We start from the raw sequence: 14,842 nt of genomic DNA on the forward strand, positions 1-14,842 counted from the left end.
TTCTGTCACCTCCCCGTGAAAATCCAAGGAGTGTGTGAGCAGCAGGAGTAGTTGTGGGGGACCTGGAGTGCCTGGGAACGGTGTCTGTGTGCTGCTCCCTGCCCTGGTGGCACCTGGGGCCCCGTCCTGCCTTCTGGAGCCCTGTGTCCCCTCTCCCTCCTGTTCAGCCCCTTCCTGCCAGACCTGCTGAGGTTGGTGGGTGGGGTGTGATAGGGACACGTCACACAGACACACGTTCCTGTGCTGTTGAGCAGAGAGATGAGGAGTGGTGATGCATTTTTAACGAGGACATTGTGGGGAGAGCAAAGTCCCTGCTTTTTTCTGCGCATAATTTGAGGATAACTCAATTAGCTGCAGTAAAGTCACACTAATTTACCTGAGGTATGAGTTGGAGGTTCCTTGTTTCTACAAGCATTTCCCTGCACAATGCTGCTCTGCCTCCTTTTGTGAGAGGGGAACAGTGTAATTTTCCTGATATTAATTAAGATAAGAGAGAATTATACCAAAATGTATTCAGTGGAAAATAAGTAAGTTTAAAACATGTTCAAACTGCAGATCACAGCCTGGCTGCTGGCACAGCTCTGGAACCCTGAGCAAGGGACTCTGTGGGGAGCAGGTGTGGAGGAGTAGTGGGGGGAACAGGCTGTGGGAACACTTGGGATCCACCTGGACTTCATTTTCCTTTGAAAATCACAGCGAGTGGGGAAGGCTCACACAGGGAGGGGATGCAGCAGAGAGCAGCTGTGCTGTGGTCACCAGGAGCCGAAGGGGTCTGTGCTGGGGCTCCCGCCTTCCCACTGTGCTGGTCCCGCGGCTGGGACAATGTGGGAAAAGGTCATCAGGATCTCCCAAGATTTCTGCCTTCTCCAAGCCACGACTGGGATGTGAGCTGGAGACTCCCACAGCACAGCTGCAGGGGTGCAGTGCGATGGGCAGAGCTGGCATGGTCCTTGTCAGCTGCTGCACAGCTGGCCACAGCTGGCCACAGCTGGACTGTGGTGTGCCCTTGCTAGGCATTGCTGGGGCCTCGGGGCAGGATCAGCCTCAGCCTGATATGGCTGCATTTAGGGTGTGGGTGTCCATCCACTGGCATCTCTTCCTCAAATTCCGTGGAACATGGAAATCTTGCAACAGCAGCACGGCTGATCAATTTTTGAAGCAGCAATTAAAATCTAAACTTCTTTGCCAAAGCCTTAAGTATGTCTCTTATCTGAAATGCTCAGACTCTTTGCTGAGTTAAGAACATTAGGACCAAGAGACCCATTAAATTTTCTGGCATAGAAGAGGGAGATATAAATCCTGCAAACTGATGGGATTGCATGTGGCAGATCTGATGGTATCTGCTCCATGCACCGAGATGTAGAGGAGGAGGGAAATGACCGTTCAGAATAATTCCTCTGGGCTGGAAGTTTTGAAAGCCGCTAAGGATATCTTTTCTTTTTCCAAAAATCTGTATAAAGTAGTTTTGATCTTGTCCAGCTGAAGGAAAACCCGTTTCATTTGCTTATATTATTTTTTTTCTCTCCCACAAGATGTTTGATCTGTGTTTTGGAAGCAGAGGAAAGGACGTAGCACGGCTCTGTCAGCCCTTCCCCGAGCAGTTCACACCATCTCTGGTCGTCACGTTCACCAACTGTTCAGAACTGTGACTCAGAGGTGGATGAGGTCGCGGTCAGTCACTTGAGCCTCTCCTGGTGTCAGCGCTGCCATCTCCGCTAACGCGGGCTCTGTGAGCCCGGAGCTGCGGTTCATTACGGGAACAGCCCCGCTCGGCTCCAGGCTGTGCTCGTTAGCAGAGCTCCGAGCTTAATGACCGGCAGGCACCGGTGTGGGTACTGCCCGAGCCGCCCTGACAGTGGGGCTTGTTAATGCGAGGCGACGGGGGATGGAGAAGCGGCCAATTAACAAATGAGGTAACGAGGCACTTGTTCCAGCAGGGACTTGTAAAGCTGTGGGTCCAGAGCAGCAGCTGGGGAGCCTTTGGCACTGGGGCTGGAGGGCTTTTGGGGTGCAGGAGGGATTGCTGCTGGACCCCCCTGTCTTGCCACCCTTTCATGAGGCGCGTTTCTGCCAGACAACAGAATCCCAGAATCCCTGAGGCTGGCAAAGCCCTCCCAGCCCATGGATCCCCCTGTGCCCGATGCCCACCTTGTCCCCCAGCCCAGAGCACTGAGTGCCACGGCCAGGCCTTCCTGGGACACCTCCAGGGCTGGGCACTCCAAACCTCCCTGGGCAGCCCCTGCCAATGTCTGACCACTCTTTCAGTGAAGAAATTCTTCCTGGTGTCCAATAGTGTTAATTTTGCCCTACTCACCAAAAACACTTAATCACACTGAAGGTCTTTTTTTTATGCCCGAGTATCTGTTTTCTGAGATTGGTGGAAATTTTTTAATTGAAATGTTCAATATCCTTGGGTCAGGTACCATCTGCAGGAGGGGAATTACGTTTGAGGTACAAACAGAAGCCTGTCACAGGGCTGGACCTCACAAGACAAAGCAGGGAATTCGTGGGGGTGATGCAGAAGTTTTCTGTGATTATTTCTGTTTGCCTTTTGCAAAGGAGCAGCAAAATGCAAACTCATGGCAGCTATTTTCTACTGCTAAGAAAAAGGTTAAAAAGTGACAGTTTAAGTAAGGCAGTTTAAAAGTGGCAGAGCTGGATAACTGGTACCCAGGAGTATTAAAATAATTGGCCAAGGAGCTCCCTGAGACAGTAATGGTTTATTTTTAACAAATCCTGCAATGCTGTGGACGAACTAGAGGCATGGGAAAAGGCTAATGAAAATTGATAGAAAAATTAAATATGATTGGGTCCAGGGGGAACTGTGTCGTCAGCTCCTCCTGGGCCAGATCCCTCTCCTGCTGGCTCTGCTCTCCTCCCACTCACATCCCTCACCATTGCCACCACAGTCTCTTCCCACAGACCTGGCCATGGAGAGCAGTGAGGTCTCCTGTCCTTCCTGCTCTTGTTGGGATACAGTGCCGGGATGGCACAGCCATGCTCAGCCCCTCTCCCACCCTGTCCTGGCGTATTTGATGGACTGGCAGTGGTTTGGCTGATGCCATCAGGGTCCATGTGAGGGTTACTGATGCTGGATGCTGGTCCCATGGCAGCCCTGCAGCTTCTGGCTGCTGCCACTCCCTCCAACCTCCAGTGTCCCCAGCCTTGGAAGTCCCAGTGGGACCCCTGTGGGATGTGACTGTGTGACGGTACAGTGGCAGGTACTGACCCAGCAAACACCCAGTCCCTGTCCCTGAACAAGGGTTTAGTTCAGTGTTGGGTTTGGTGAGGCCTCAGTGCTCCCGCGTGTCCCGATCTCGGCTCACCAGTCCTTGTTCCGGAGCCAGGCTGTGCCTTCCACAGGCTTCGGAGGTTCTGTCTCCATCCCACCCAACACAGCTTTCCTTACGTGTTTCCTTGTACCCGAGGACCTCAGATTTTCTCCAAGACAGGTTTTTAAGCCCTTTGGAATCATTCCTCTGTTGCCTTTAAGCAGCCAGGCGTTGATTCCGGAGGAGCCGATGGGAGCTGATAGCGCAGGCTCAGTGATTTCCCAGTTCTGCAACAGATTGGCCTCCTGACTTTCTGCTGCATGTTATCTCCTGTGCTCTGCAAATTTGCATTTCACTTTCTCTGGGAGGGTCAACTCCCTGAGTCTGGAACCCAGCGGAGGTGCAGTGAGTTACACTGTGTCACCCGAGGGAGTGACACACCAGGTCCTGCCAGGATGGGGCTCCCGCCCGCGGCTGTCGGTCATTGCAGTCAGTGAGCTGGAGCTGGTGTGTGGTGCCAGGCCTGGGGACTGCTGTAGGACCCACCTGAGCACCCCTGTGGCTGTGCATCCCCGTGTCTGAGCATCCCTGTGCCCGAGGATCCCTGACAGACCCCCCTGAGCATCCCTGTGCCAGAGCATCCCTGTGCCAGAGCATCCCTGTGCTGGAGCATCCCTGTGCCAGAGCATCCCTGTGCTGGAGCATCCCTGTGCCAGAGCATCCCTGTGCTGGAGCATCCCTGTGTCTGAGCATGCCTGCACTGGAGCATCCCTGCAGATGAGCATCCTTATGGCCAAGCACTCCTGTGCCCGAGCACCCCTGGGCTTGCCTGTGCTGTCCCTGTCCAGCAGCACCGGGGCAGTGCCTGGAGTACAGCAACACTTCCTTTCACTCTTGTTTTCCCTCAACTTCACCGCTGGTCCTGGTTTGCTGTCTGTCCTGCTGCCGGAGTTCTCTAACATTTCCTGCAGCTTACCATTACTTTCTTCTGTTCTTATTCCCTATATCAGGAAACCATAAATATGTATTTTAGAGCCGTCAGTTTTTTCGAGTGTGCGGAGCGCTGCCTCCTGAAAAATCCCAGCAGCAGATTTTGAGCCAAAGGGAAGATTGCAAAAATAGTTTCTCCCTTATGGCACATCGAAAGTTTCTCTTTTAGGCAAAATTGCCCAACCCTGACAGATGTATCTGAAGTTTTAAAAAATATGAGTCCCAGTATTTCACTGAAACTGTCATCCTTGGTAAAGGAAAATATTCCTTTTAGAGTACCCATTGATTTCTTTTGGATTTGAATACAGACCAGGGTCCATTGGGTTCCTGCTCCAGCTGTGTGGTCAGTGGGCTCCATGTCCGTGTGTCAAGCAGCTGTTCCAGCCTGGCTCCATGGCCAAGCTCTCCTCTGAGTTGCTGTGGGAAGCTGGAGGGACTGCCCAGGGCCCTGTCTCCTTGGCAGCCCCTGGACACGGACTGCCTGTGCTGGGCTCTGGAGCCCCTCTGGCACAGCCACTGTGGATTGGCATGAGGAGGGGCAGGGAGAGTTCTGCTCTGTGCTTGCTCTTTGTTGGGGACAGCATCACCCTCATTTCTTTCCCAGCCTTCGGCTGAGGGGAGGCAGCACCGCTCCCCATCCCCGGGGTCCCACTGAGCAGGGACTGGCACGGGCGATGTGCTGCCTGTCTTGCCCCAGCTGCACCACAGCACATGGCAACCAGGATGGGGCTGGGGCTGGGGCTGGGCCTGGGGCTGGGGGCTGGCCTGGCACTGCCCCTGGCCCTGCTCTGTCCCTGCCCTTGGTGCCATTGGTGTTGGGCACAAGCTGTGTGTGGGGATGGTGCCGTACGTGGCTGTCGCGGGTTTTTTAGGTGTTAACTGAGTTGTGAGGTGCTCCTGTATCCCAGGGGTTTCAGCTCTCCTGAAAGTGCTTGGAATTTACTCTGGGGTGGGTGAGAGCCTCTGCTGGGGGCTCAGCTGCTGGAGCAGCATTGCCTTGTGCCTTCCCCTGGGGAGCTCCCTCCCAGGGGCACGTGGTGCTCCAGCTGTGGCACTGTGGCCTGGAGCCCTCGGGGGCTGGAGCAGCTTTGGGGGCCATTCCAGGGCAGCAGGTCCTGCTGGGGCTCCCTGCATGGAGTGGTCTCTGTCTCCGTGTCGGTGTCCTTAATGATACAGCACACCGGGGGCTGTGCCAGGGCTGTGCCAGGGCTGTGCCAGGGCTGTGCCAGGGCTGTGTGGTCAGTGCCCGTCCCACCAAGTGGGATTGCCTGGGTTTCCAGGCGAGATATAACGTGGTGGATTAATTAGATAGTGAAGTGCTAATAGTGACTGAGAAGAGATGTACTCTCTGTGCCCCAAGTTTGGATTTATTACTACTCCTTTCTGTATGGCCTATTAATTTTTGATGAGTTTAGATAAATTGCATTCAGCCTGAAATAAATTAAAATAAGTGCATATAAATCATGTTCTATTCTTGGCTTCTGCAAAGCAAATTTCCATTTCATCTCTTGTTGTCCTTCCTTTATTACATGTATCCTGCCGGCACACGTCACCCGTTATTGTGATGGAAATGTTTCATCTCCTTGAGATTCCCTGGGTTTGCCTTTGAAGTGTCAGGGCTGCTGTAGACATGGCACATCTTAGATCATCTCAGTAGCTGATTTGGCCACATCTGTTTGATTTACCAGTTAATAGGCCAGACCTAAATACTAAATAGATGTTCTTCCATGAGAGGGATATTCAGTTTGTACCTGGTACTACTTGACATTAAATTAAACTTTGGAACTTAAAATCCAGCTTATGTTTTATGACTCACATCCCCAAGTGATGTTCAGGCAAGTGTAGAGACAACCCTAATAAATGCCCGTCTGGTTTTAGATTGTTTAATTTACTATATGTTTATGTAAGAGTACAATGACTAAGAAAAGAATTGGCCTCAGTTAATGCTGTGACAATTGCCTGATATTATTACGCAGATAATAAATGTCCATCTGGAGTAAATCATTGTTAGTTTACTTTTCATTTAATTTGGTGGGCTGTGCAGAAGCGAGACTGTGGAAGAAATAAGTTATTTTTAGAGTGCTTGATAAAACCTACGAACTGTTCAGGCTTGGAAATCTGTTTATGGTTAAGCTCCCAGTTTTGCCCTGTTGCATCCTGCTGCCAATTCCCCTTTCACAGTGCTGCTTCCTGTGCTTCTGATTTCCCCCCATTAAACTGTGTGTGGGCACGTTGTATTTGTACCTGGGTCCCCCTTCGCCCCTGTCCCACTTCCAGTGGCCACTGGGGAATGGGATGTGGTTTGGCCTTGCTGGACCCTGGAGCAACTGCTGCCCTTCCTGCCCCACCGCTCTCCCCCTCCCAAATCCACGCTCCCCTGGAGGGGCTGTGGTGCTGACACAGGCAGCCCTGGATCTGGCACTCCCTGGGTGCCGGTGGGTGTTTGACAATAACAGTGAAGTCCCGGATTTCCTCGTGATGTGGCTCAGCAGCACGTGGAGCGCTGCTGTCGGAGCATGGCTATGGCACAGGGGCGACAGAGGAGAGGCAAAGCAAATCCCTTCACATTTGTGTTGTGTTTTGGTGTTGCAAAAACACTTAGTTTTTAAAATGCCACAATACTCCAATTCAGTAAAAATGTTTTGATAAGTTAAAAGCTGCTTTGTTTAAACAATTATTCACTTAGGCCTGCTCCTGTTTGGAAGCTGAGCAGCTGATCCTGATGTTGCTGTCAGTGTTTGGCGTATCTGTGCAGCATTTGGTACAGTGACTCCTTGGGAGCTGGAAAGCTCTGTATAGACTGTCTGCCCCAGGGAGCAGGAGGATACAGTGAAAGGAGCCCAAACAGGCTCTTGGCTAGGCCTGGAGAGCCCAGCATAGTTACACAGCTAAACCAGAGCCTGCTGGGTTTGACACTGGGTGAGGTGGGAGTGCGGAGTTGTCCCTCAGAAACAGGAGACGATCTCTCCATGTGTGTTTTTATCACAGGGTGTTTCTCATGAGCTGCTCTGGCTTGTGCTGGCTTCAGTGTCCTTCTCCCCTGCCCCTGGTGGAGCAGCAGGACGTGCCCCCATCCCGGCGTGCCAGGGGCGGCGGGATCGCCCGGTGAGATCTCACGGCACAGCCATGAATACCTCCAGAGCTGCCTCGTGCTCCACGCTGCCGCCTTCCCTCATCCCGTGGGTCACTCTGGGCTCCTGTCTGTGACACTAAAGCCTGACGAGCTGCCTCCTCTGCAGCCCCGGGTGTCCTGTCGGAGCCCTCCTTCTGCTCCAGCTGGCTCAGCCTTTACTCCCGGGCGTGGCAGGAGTGCCCAGTTCAGCTGGGGTGGTGGGAGCAGGGCAGCCCTGTGTGGAGCTCCCGCGTGTGCCCGCGGGCTCGGGGCCACACCAGCAGCAGCTGTGCAGGGAGTGGGCTGGAAGTGTGCAGGAGGTGTGTTGGGAGAGTGCTACCACCTTGCCTGCCACTGTCAGTGCATAGCAGGCAGTGGTGCTGGGAGTGCTGCTCACTGAGTGTTCAGAGTGGAACACTGGGATATATGTGTGTGCTGGGACACCTGTGTGAGAGAGACAGCGTGGGGCGTGACGGGGAGCAGAATGGAAAGGGAAAGAAATGAAATCCCTGGAAATCCCATGGCCCTGTTGTACTGACTGTGCTTACTGTGTCCCTGTCCCAGGTGAGCACAGCCACGAGCTGCAGTGAGCGGTGCTGGAGCCAACGGGGTTTCCTGGCCAGGGTGGTGAGTGTTGGGCATCCCCCTGGAGCACAAGGATCCTGACCCTGCCCATGCCTCCTGGGAAGGCTGCAGCATTCCCGGGGAAATGCAGGACACAGGCAGCTGTGTCAACAGAAGTGAGGGGGGAGTCCCCAGGACCTGCCCGTGTCCTTGCTCCTGCTGCAAAAACTTCAGCTGTGACCCATGTGCACTGCAGGGACCTCGTGTTGCTTTCACTGTTCTAAGGACTTGACATTGTTGAGTGTTGTCTGCTCCAGACAACGTGAAACAATTCTGAAATAAAGTGCTTAAAAAGTAAAGAAAGGATAATTACCCTTACACATCATGCCAGGAGAGACAGCATCCCCACGTGAGCTGGCAGTGCTGCCCCTGGCCCTTGCTTTGGGCCTGGGTCTCACATGGCTCCTGCTTTAAGATTCCCAGAGGTCTGAGGGGTGCAGTTGTGTTTGTGCCTGTCTGAAGCCCTTTAACAAAGCCAAGGGGAGAGGATTTCCAGAGGCATCCCCAGGGATTCACCCGTCCAGTCCTACTGCAAGGGTTGCAGGTGGGGAATGCGGTGGCTGTGGTCCTGGCACGTGGTCCTGGCTGGGGCAGCAGTGGGTGGCCAGCAGGGCTCCTCCATGTTGAGTTTCTTTGATCCGAGTGTTTGTTTTCTCACCTACTTTGTTTCCAATTCAGCAAAACACTCCCTGGTGTTTACAAACCATTGAGCTTTGGGAAACTGAAGCTCCTCGTTCCCCACTTCACTGGTCCCAGCAGCTGAAATGCCAGAGATCCCAGCATCTCCCTTTACATGTCCCCATTTCAGCATGGCTGTGGGGTGCTTGTGGTGGCTGATGCCAGGATTTCCCTTCCTCCATCCCCAGCAGGTGAACACTTTCTTTTCCCCCTTATCCTTATCTCTTACAGCGCCAGCCCCGGCTCCTCAGGGCGTGTGGGAACAGGGCCGACAGCAGCAGTGCCCACGCCAGCTCACTGAGATCATCCATCAGTGACTACGCCAAAGGCTCCCTGGCGGGAGGGACGGGGTGATAGTGCAGAGGGGTCCCTGCCCCCATGAGCCCAGGCCCTGCCCAACCAGTCATACCTGCTCCTTACCTGGGAAAAGGGGTAAGGGGAAGGAGTTCCTCTGCTCTGAGACAGGAGCAGTGGTCTGGGGCTGAGAGCCTGAGGTATGCTCAGACCCCTCTGGCTGATGGGGGAGCAGTGGAGGGGCTCTCAGCCCCCTGGCAGTGTGTGCAAGGGCTCACAGGTTCTCTGCTTTTTGGAGACACAGTTCCTACTCTGTGTGGCCATGAGCTGTGCAACCCATGGCAATTCAAACTTAATTTTTATAGAGAGATGAATCACTCAAAATTATCAAATGTAGCAACAGAATGGATTTGAAGATTAGTGTATGAGAGGCTTTTTTTGTGAATCCCAAAGTCACATGAGGAGCTTGACAACCCCTGTCCTGTTGCAGGCACTAAGCAGTAAATGAGCGATGCCCACTTTCCTAGGAAACTGGCATTTGTTTTATGTATGAATTCACTTTCTTTTCCTTTTTTTAAAATCTTTTAAGCAGTTAATAAGAATCAGATCATGATTTGATTATTGGAAAAGATGTTTTCTGCAAGAAGCTGTAAGCCATGTCAGTGCTGCTGCCCCTGCAAGTTCCCTGTGTGAGGGACAAAGTGTGCTGGGAGAGGAGGGGCATTGCATCCAGCTCTGGCCATGTGCTGGGCATTTGTCCAGAGGATACCGACAGAGAAAGTATCAAAAACTCTCCTAAAATCCAAAAATCCCACCTCTGCTGGTGGGTAACCTTACTGTAACCTTGTCATTCCAGCTACGGTTTAATTTGTTTTGTCTTGTAACGGCATTTCCAAACTTATAAATATGCTGATATGGTTTAATCTTGTGCAGTTCTTCAAGTGGACTTGGCTGAATCCAGGCACATGACTTTAATCACAGCCACAAATCTAAATTAGCAGCATTAAGTTAGCAAATCTAAATGAGCGCAGTGTCCCCAGCCAAGGCTGTCTGGGGACCCCGGTGGCCGAGCTGCAGATGCCCTGAGCCACCGAGCCCCTTCCAATCTGGTGTGTGCCAGACGTAGATTAAAGGGCAGGTGGCTGCCCCTGGCTGTCACTGCAGATGCCAGGTCAGGAGGTGGCCAGTGGGTGACACCAGTGGGGTTTGGGGGCCTCACCAGGAGCTTTCCTCCACTGCTCAGCATTGCCGTTCTCCTCCAGGCCCTTGTCACCTGCGGGGCCACCCCAACCTGCAGTGCTGGCACGAAACTGAGTCCACAGAACATACCTTTATGCTGCTTCCTGCCACAGCTAACAGCAGCAGGAATGGTGATGGTTGTACTGGTTATGGGAGCAACTCCCAGCACTGCCCACTGCAGCAGACTCCGCTGAGGACCTTGGTAACACGATCTTTTATTTTTCCAATGGGGACTCAAGAGTTGGAGCCAGCAGTCCTGAATACCTGCAGTCCTCAGAAGTATCTGGAAAAAATACGTTAATAGTGCTGAAAAGCAGAGTTTAGGCTGGTATTTTCACTCATCCTTTTTGCTGCCTCCCTGGCTTGCATGGCACCACCGATGGGTTATGGATGGACAACAGGAGCAGTAATTGTTGTTCTGACGTTAAATGGCTTTAAATATCAATGACAATTTAAGATTCCTGCTCCTGGCTGGCTGTGAAACTGTATTTTAGCTGATCTTCATTAATGCATCTCTGGGACGATAATGGGTCTGAGTAATCCGATCCGAACACGTGTAATTGTGCTGGTCCCGAAGGGAGCTGGGTGCTTCATTCCCAGTGTGAAGCCCCTCTGAGCTATGTGGCTCACGATGGCACATTCCCTCTCAGACACGTGGGTGCTTCTCCATGGGACCTCCACGGTGCTCCCACCTGCTCCACAAAGGAGCATCCCCCGTCCCTCCCTCCACGGAGCCTTTGGCATAGTCACTGATGGATGATCTCAGTGAGCTGGCGTGGGCACTGCTGCTGTCGGCCCTGTTCCCACACGCCGTGAGGAGCCGGGGCTGGCGCTGGAAGCGATAAGGATAATTGAGCCGCCGGGCTTTCCGGGGGGAGCAGCGGCAGCCGGAGAGCTGTGATCCGCTAAAATTAGCCCATGATCCATTTTTATTTAGATCCCTGTTGTGGGGGCTATTCTTGGGTTTTGTTTTATATATTTTTTTTGTTTTATTTGCATTTTTGGGGTTTGAATGACATAAAATTAGCTCCTTCTGAGTTTATTCTGAAAATAGCATTAAGAGCTTAAACGTTCAGTGGAGATGGCTGTAAAGCCATGGAGCTGCAGTGATTTCAAGGCAACTGGGACTTTCAGCTTAGCAAGTGAAGCACACATGAACCACCCCTCATTTTCCACACCTGGACATTTGTCATTGTGGCCAAGAATCTCCAGCCCAGGAGGTTGAGGGGTCTGTTGGGATGCAGAGGTGCACTGTGTGGTGGGATGGGCTCTAGCAGGAGGGACCTGAGAGGCTGCATGTGCAGTGCCACCAGTGGCTTCCCAGTCATTTTGTCCCTTGTATTTGAGAGTCTGTGTGTGTATCTGTGTGTTTGCAAACATGCCTGTCTCTCAGCTGTCCCCTGGCAGGCAGCACAGGCGCTCCTCTGTCAGGACAGGGGAATGACAAAGAACCAGGTAACGCAATGAGAGGGGCACACTGCTACCTGAACCTTCATGGTTTAACCACAGTCTGTCTTGGCTTTTTTATCGTGTCCTGTGCTTGTCTCACAGAGACTAACTGCCATTTGCTCTCCCTTGCAGGCTCTTGAACCTGATCTACAATGGAAAAACTGCTTTTGTTTCTGCTGTTCATTGGCATAGCAGTGCGAGCTCAGATCTGCCCCAAGCGCTGCGTCTGTCAGATCCTGTCTCCGAACCTCGCCACCCTCTGTGCCAAGAAAGGGCTCTTGTTTGTTCCTCCCAACATTGACAGGAGGACTGTGGAGCTGCGGCTGGCAGACAACTTTGTTACAAACATTAAAAGGAAAGACTTTGCCAACATGACCAGCCTGGTGGACCTGACGCTGTCCCGGAATACAATCAGTTTTATCACCCCTCACGCGTTTGCCGACCTGCGCAATTTGCGGGCTCTGCATTTGAACAGCAACCGATTGACTAAGATCACTAATGACATGTTCAGCGGGCTCTCCAATCTCCACCACTTGATACTGAACAACAACCAGCTGACTTTAATTTCTTCCACAGCTTTTGACGATGTTTTAGCCCTTGAGGAATTGGATTTGTCTTACAACAATCTGGAAACCATCCCCTGGGATGCCGTGGAGAAGATGGTCAGTTTGCACACTCTCAGTCTAGACCACAACATGATTGACCATATTCCTAAGGGGACCTTCTCCCACCTCCACAAGATGACCAGGCTGGACGTCACGTCTAACAAACTGCAGAAGCTTCCTCCTGACCCACTCTTCCAGCGTGCTCAGGTGCTGGCAACCTCAGGAATTATCAGCCCCTCGACGTTTGCGCTGAGCTTCGGTGGGAACCCCTTGCATTGCAACTGTGAGCTTTTGTGGCTGAGGCGCCTTTCCAGGGAGGACGACCTGGAGACCTGTGCCTCTCCCACGCTCCTGTCTGGCCGGTACTTCTGGTCGATCCCCGAGGAGGAGTTCCTCTGCGAGCCCCCGCTCATCACCCGGCACACCCACGAGCTGCGGGTGCTGGAGGGGCAGCGGGCAGCCCTGCGCTGCAAGGCCCGGGGCGACCCTGAGCCAGCCATCCATTGGATTTCACCTGAGGGCAAACTGATTTCCAATGCCACCAGGTCCGTGGTGTATGACAACGGGACGCTCGACATCCTCATCACGACGGTGAAGGACACAGGCTCCTTCACCTGCATTGCTTCCAACCCGGCAGGGGAGGCCACGCAGACGGTGGACCTGCACATCATCAAACTCCCCCACCTGCTGAACAGCACAAACCACATCCATGAGCCCGACCCGGGCTCCTCGGATATCTCCACATCCACCAAGTCGGGCTCCAACGCGAGCAGTAGCAACGGGGATACAAAAGTCAGCCAGGATAAGAAGGTGGTTGTTGCGGAAGCAACGTCCTCCACTGCTCTGCTGAAATTCAATTTCCAGAGGAATATACCTGGGATACGTATGTTCCAAATCCAGTACAATGGTACTTACGATGACTCCCTTGTTTACAGGTAAGGCTGCCCCAGCCTGTGCAGGGCTGTACCGGGTGCTCGGTGCTGGCGTGGGGCCCCCGGCCCCGGCAGCTCATCTGCCAGACTTCCCGTGCCGTGCTGGGCTGGCCGAGCAGAGCCTGGCCCCTGGCAGCTCATGGTGGGAGCCTTGGGAAGGACTCATGCCATTTTCTACTCACAGATGGGGAAGTTACCTTGAATGGTGTTATTTTTAGTTAATCCAAACGGACCTCTAATCCTCTGAACTGATCCGAGAAGGGTTGTGAGAGTAGATGGATTAAATGGATCTTAATGTGCTCGGCTTTCTGGAAGCAGAGGGAGGACAGTGTCCGTGACAGTGTTCCTTGCAGTACTTTCTGGTGGTGTCCATGCTGGGGAAGTGCAGGGGAGATCTGTGCTGCTGGGCGTGGCCATCACACCCTTCAACACTGTCTTTGTTTGGTTATTTCTTTTATGAATTTCTTTGTCCCATTAATAGGACAAGGGGTGCTGCCTTTAAACTGAAAGGGGGTAGATACAAATCAGATACTGGGAAGGAATTCCTGGCTGTGAGAGTGAGAAGGCCCTGGCACAGGTTGTCCAGAGAGGCTGTGGCTGCCCCTGGATCCCTGGAAGTGTCCAAGGCCAGGCTGGACGGGGCTTGGAGCAACTTGGGCTAGTGGAAGGTGTCCCTGCCCATGGCAAGGGGTGGCACTGGGTGACCTTTAAATGTCCCTTCTGACCCAAACGAACCTGGGATTGTGTGATTCTGCTTTTGATGTGGTTGCTCTGATGGGAGGCTCTGCCGTGCCAAGCTGTGTTGGGGAGCTTGGTGGTGACTGCGCCACATCAGACACTGGGCAGCAGCTGCTGGGGGACGGTGATCAGCCCTGTGGGGGCTGTGGCAGAGGTGGGACAGCCAAGCCGTGGTGCTCAGCATGTTCAGGGCTGCCAGGAGGTGCCTGTGTGTCTGCCAGGGTCATTCACGCTGGTTTCCTTCTCCCCCAGAATGATACCTCCCACAAGCAAAACCTTCCTGGTCAACAACCTGGCCGCGGGGACGATGTACGACCTGTGCGTCCTGGCCATCTACGATGACGGGATCACCTCGCTGACGGCCACCAGGGTCGTGGGCTGCACACAGTTCACCACCGAGCAGGATTACGTGCGCTGCCACTTCATGCAGTCCCAGTTCCTGGGGGGGACCATGATTATCATCATTGGTGGGATCATCGTGGCTTCGGTGCTCGTGTTCATCATCATCCTCATGATCCGCTACAAGGTGTGCAACAACAACGGGCAGCAGAAGGCCACCAAGGTCAGCAACGTGTACTCGCAGACGAACGGGGCTCAGATCCAGGGCTGCAGCGGGGTGCTGTCGCAGTCCATGTCCAAGCAGGCTGTGGGGCACGAGGAGGGTGTCCAGTGCTGCAAGGCTGCCGGCGATGGCACGATGCAGTCGCCGGACACCGGCTCCAGCCAGGACTCGGCCACCACTACCTCCGCTTTGCCTCCCACCTGGACTTCCAGCACCTCCCTCTCGCAGAAGCAGAAGCGAAAGTTGGGGCCCAAGCCCGTCCCTGAGCCGCAGGGCGAGGCTGGCGGCAGCGCCGAGCCCCAGAACTCGAACAGAAATAACTCCACGGCCCTGCAGTTGCCGAGCCG

At 53.4% G+C, this 14,842-nt stretch overlaps 1 protein-coding gene across 1 annotated transcript in view; it reads left to right on the forward strand.

The window, feature by feature from the left end:
- The first annotated feature begins 1,889 nt into the window (after positions 1 to 1,889).
- LRFN5 (leucine rich repeat and fibronectin type III domain containing 5) overlaps positions 1,890 to 14,842 on the forward strand; it is a 19,778-nt gene continuing 6,825 nt past the window's right edge. Inside the window, exons 1-3 of the mRNA XM_029965277.1 lie at positions 1,890 to 1,913; positions 11,791 to 13,198; positions 14,186 to 14,838. Of these exons, the coding sequence (XP_029821137.1) occupies positions 11,811 to 13,198; positions 14,186 to 14,838 (2,041 nt within the window). The 5' untranslated portion in view covers positions 1,890 to 1,913; positions 11,791 to 11,810. The remainder of the gene's footprint in view (positions 1,914 to 11,790; positions 13,199 to 14,185; positions 14,839 to 14,842) is intronic.

This window comes from Manacus vitellinus, unplaced genomic scaffold (assembly GCF_001715985.3).
Source record: "Manacus vitellinus isolate BGI_N305 unplaced genomic scaffold, ASM171598v3 scaffold_94_pilon, whole genome shotgun sequence".
NCBI classification, from domain to species: Eukaryota; Metazoa; Chordata; class Aves; order Passeriformes; family Pipridae; genus Manacus; species Manacus vitellinus.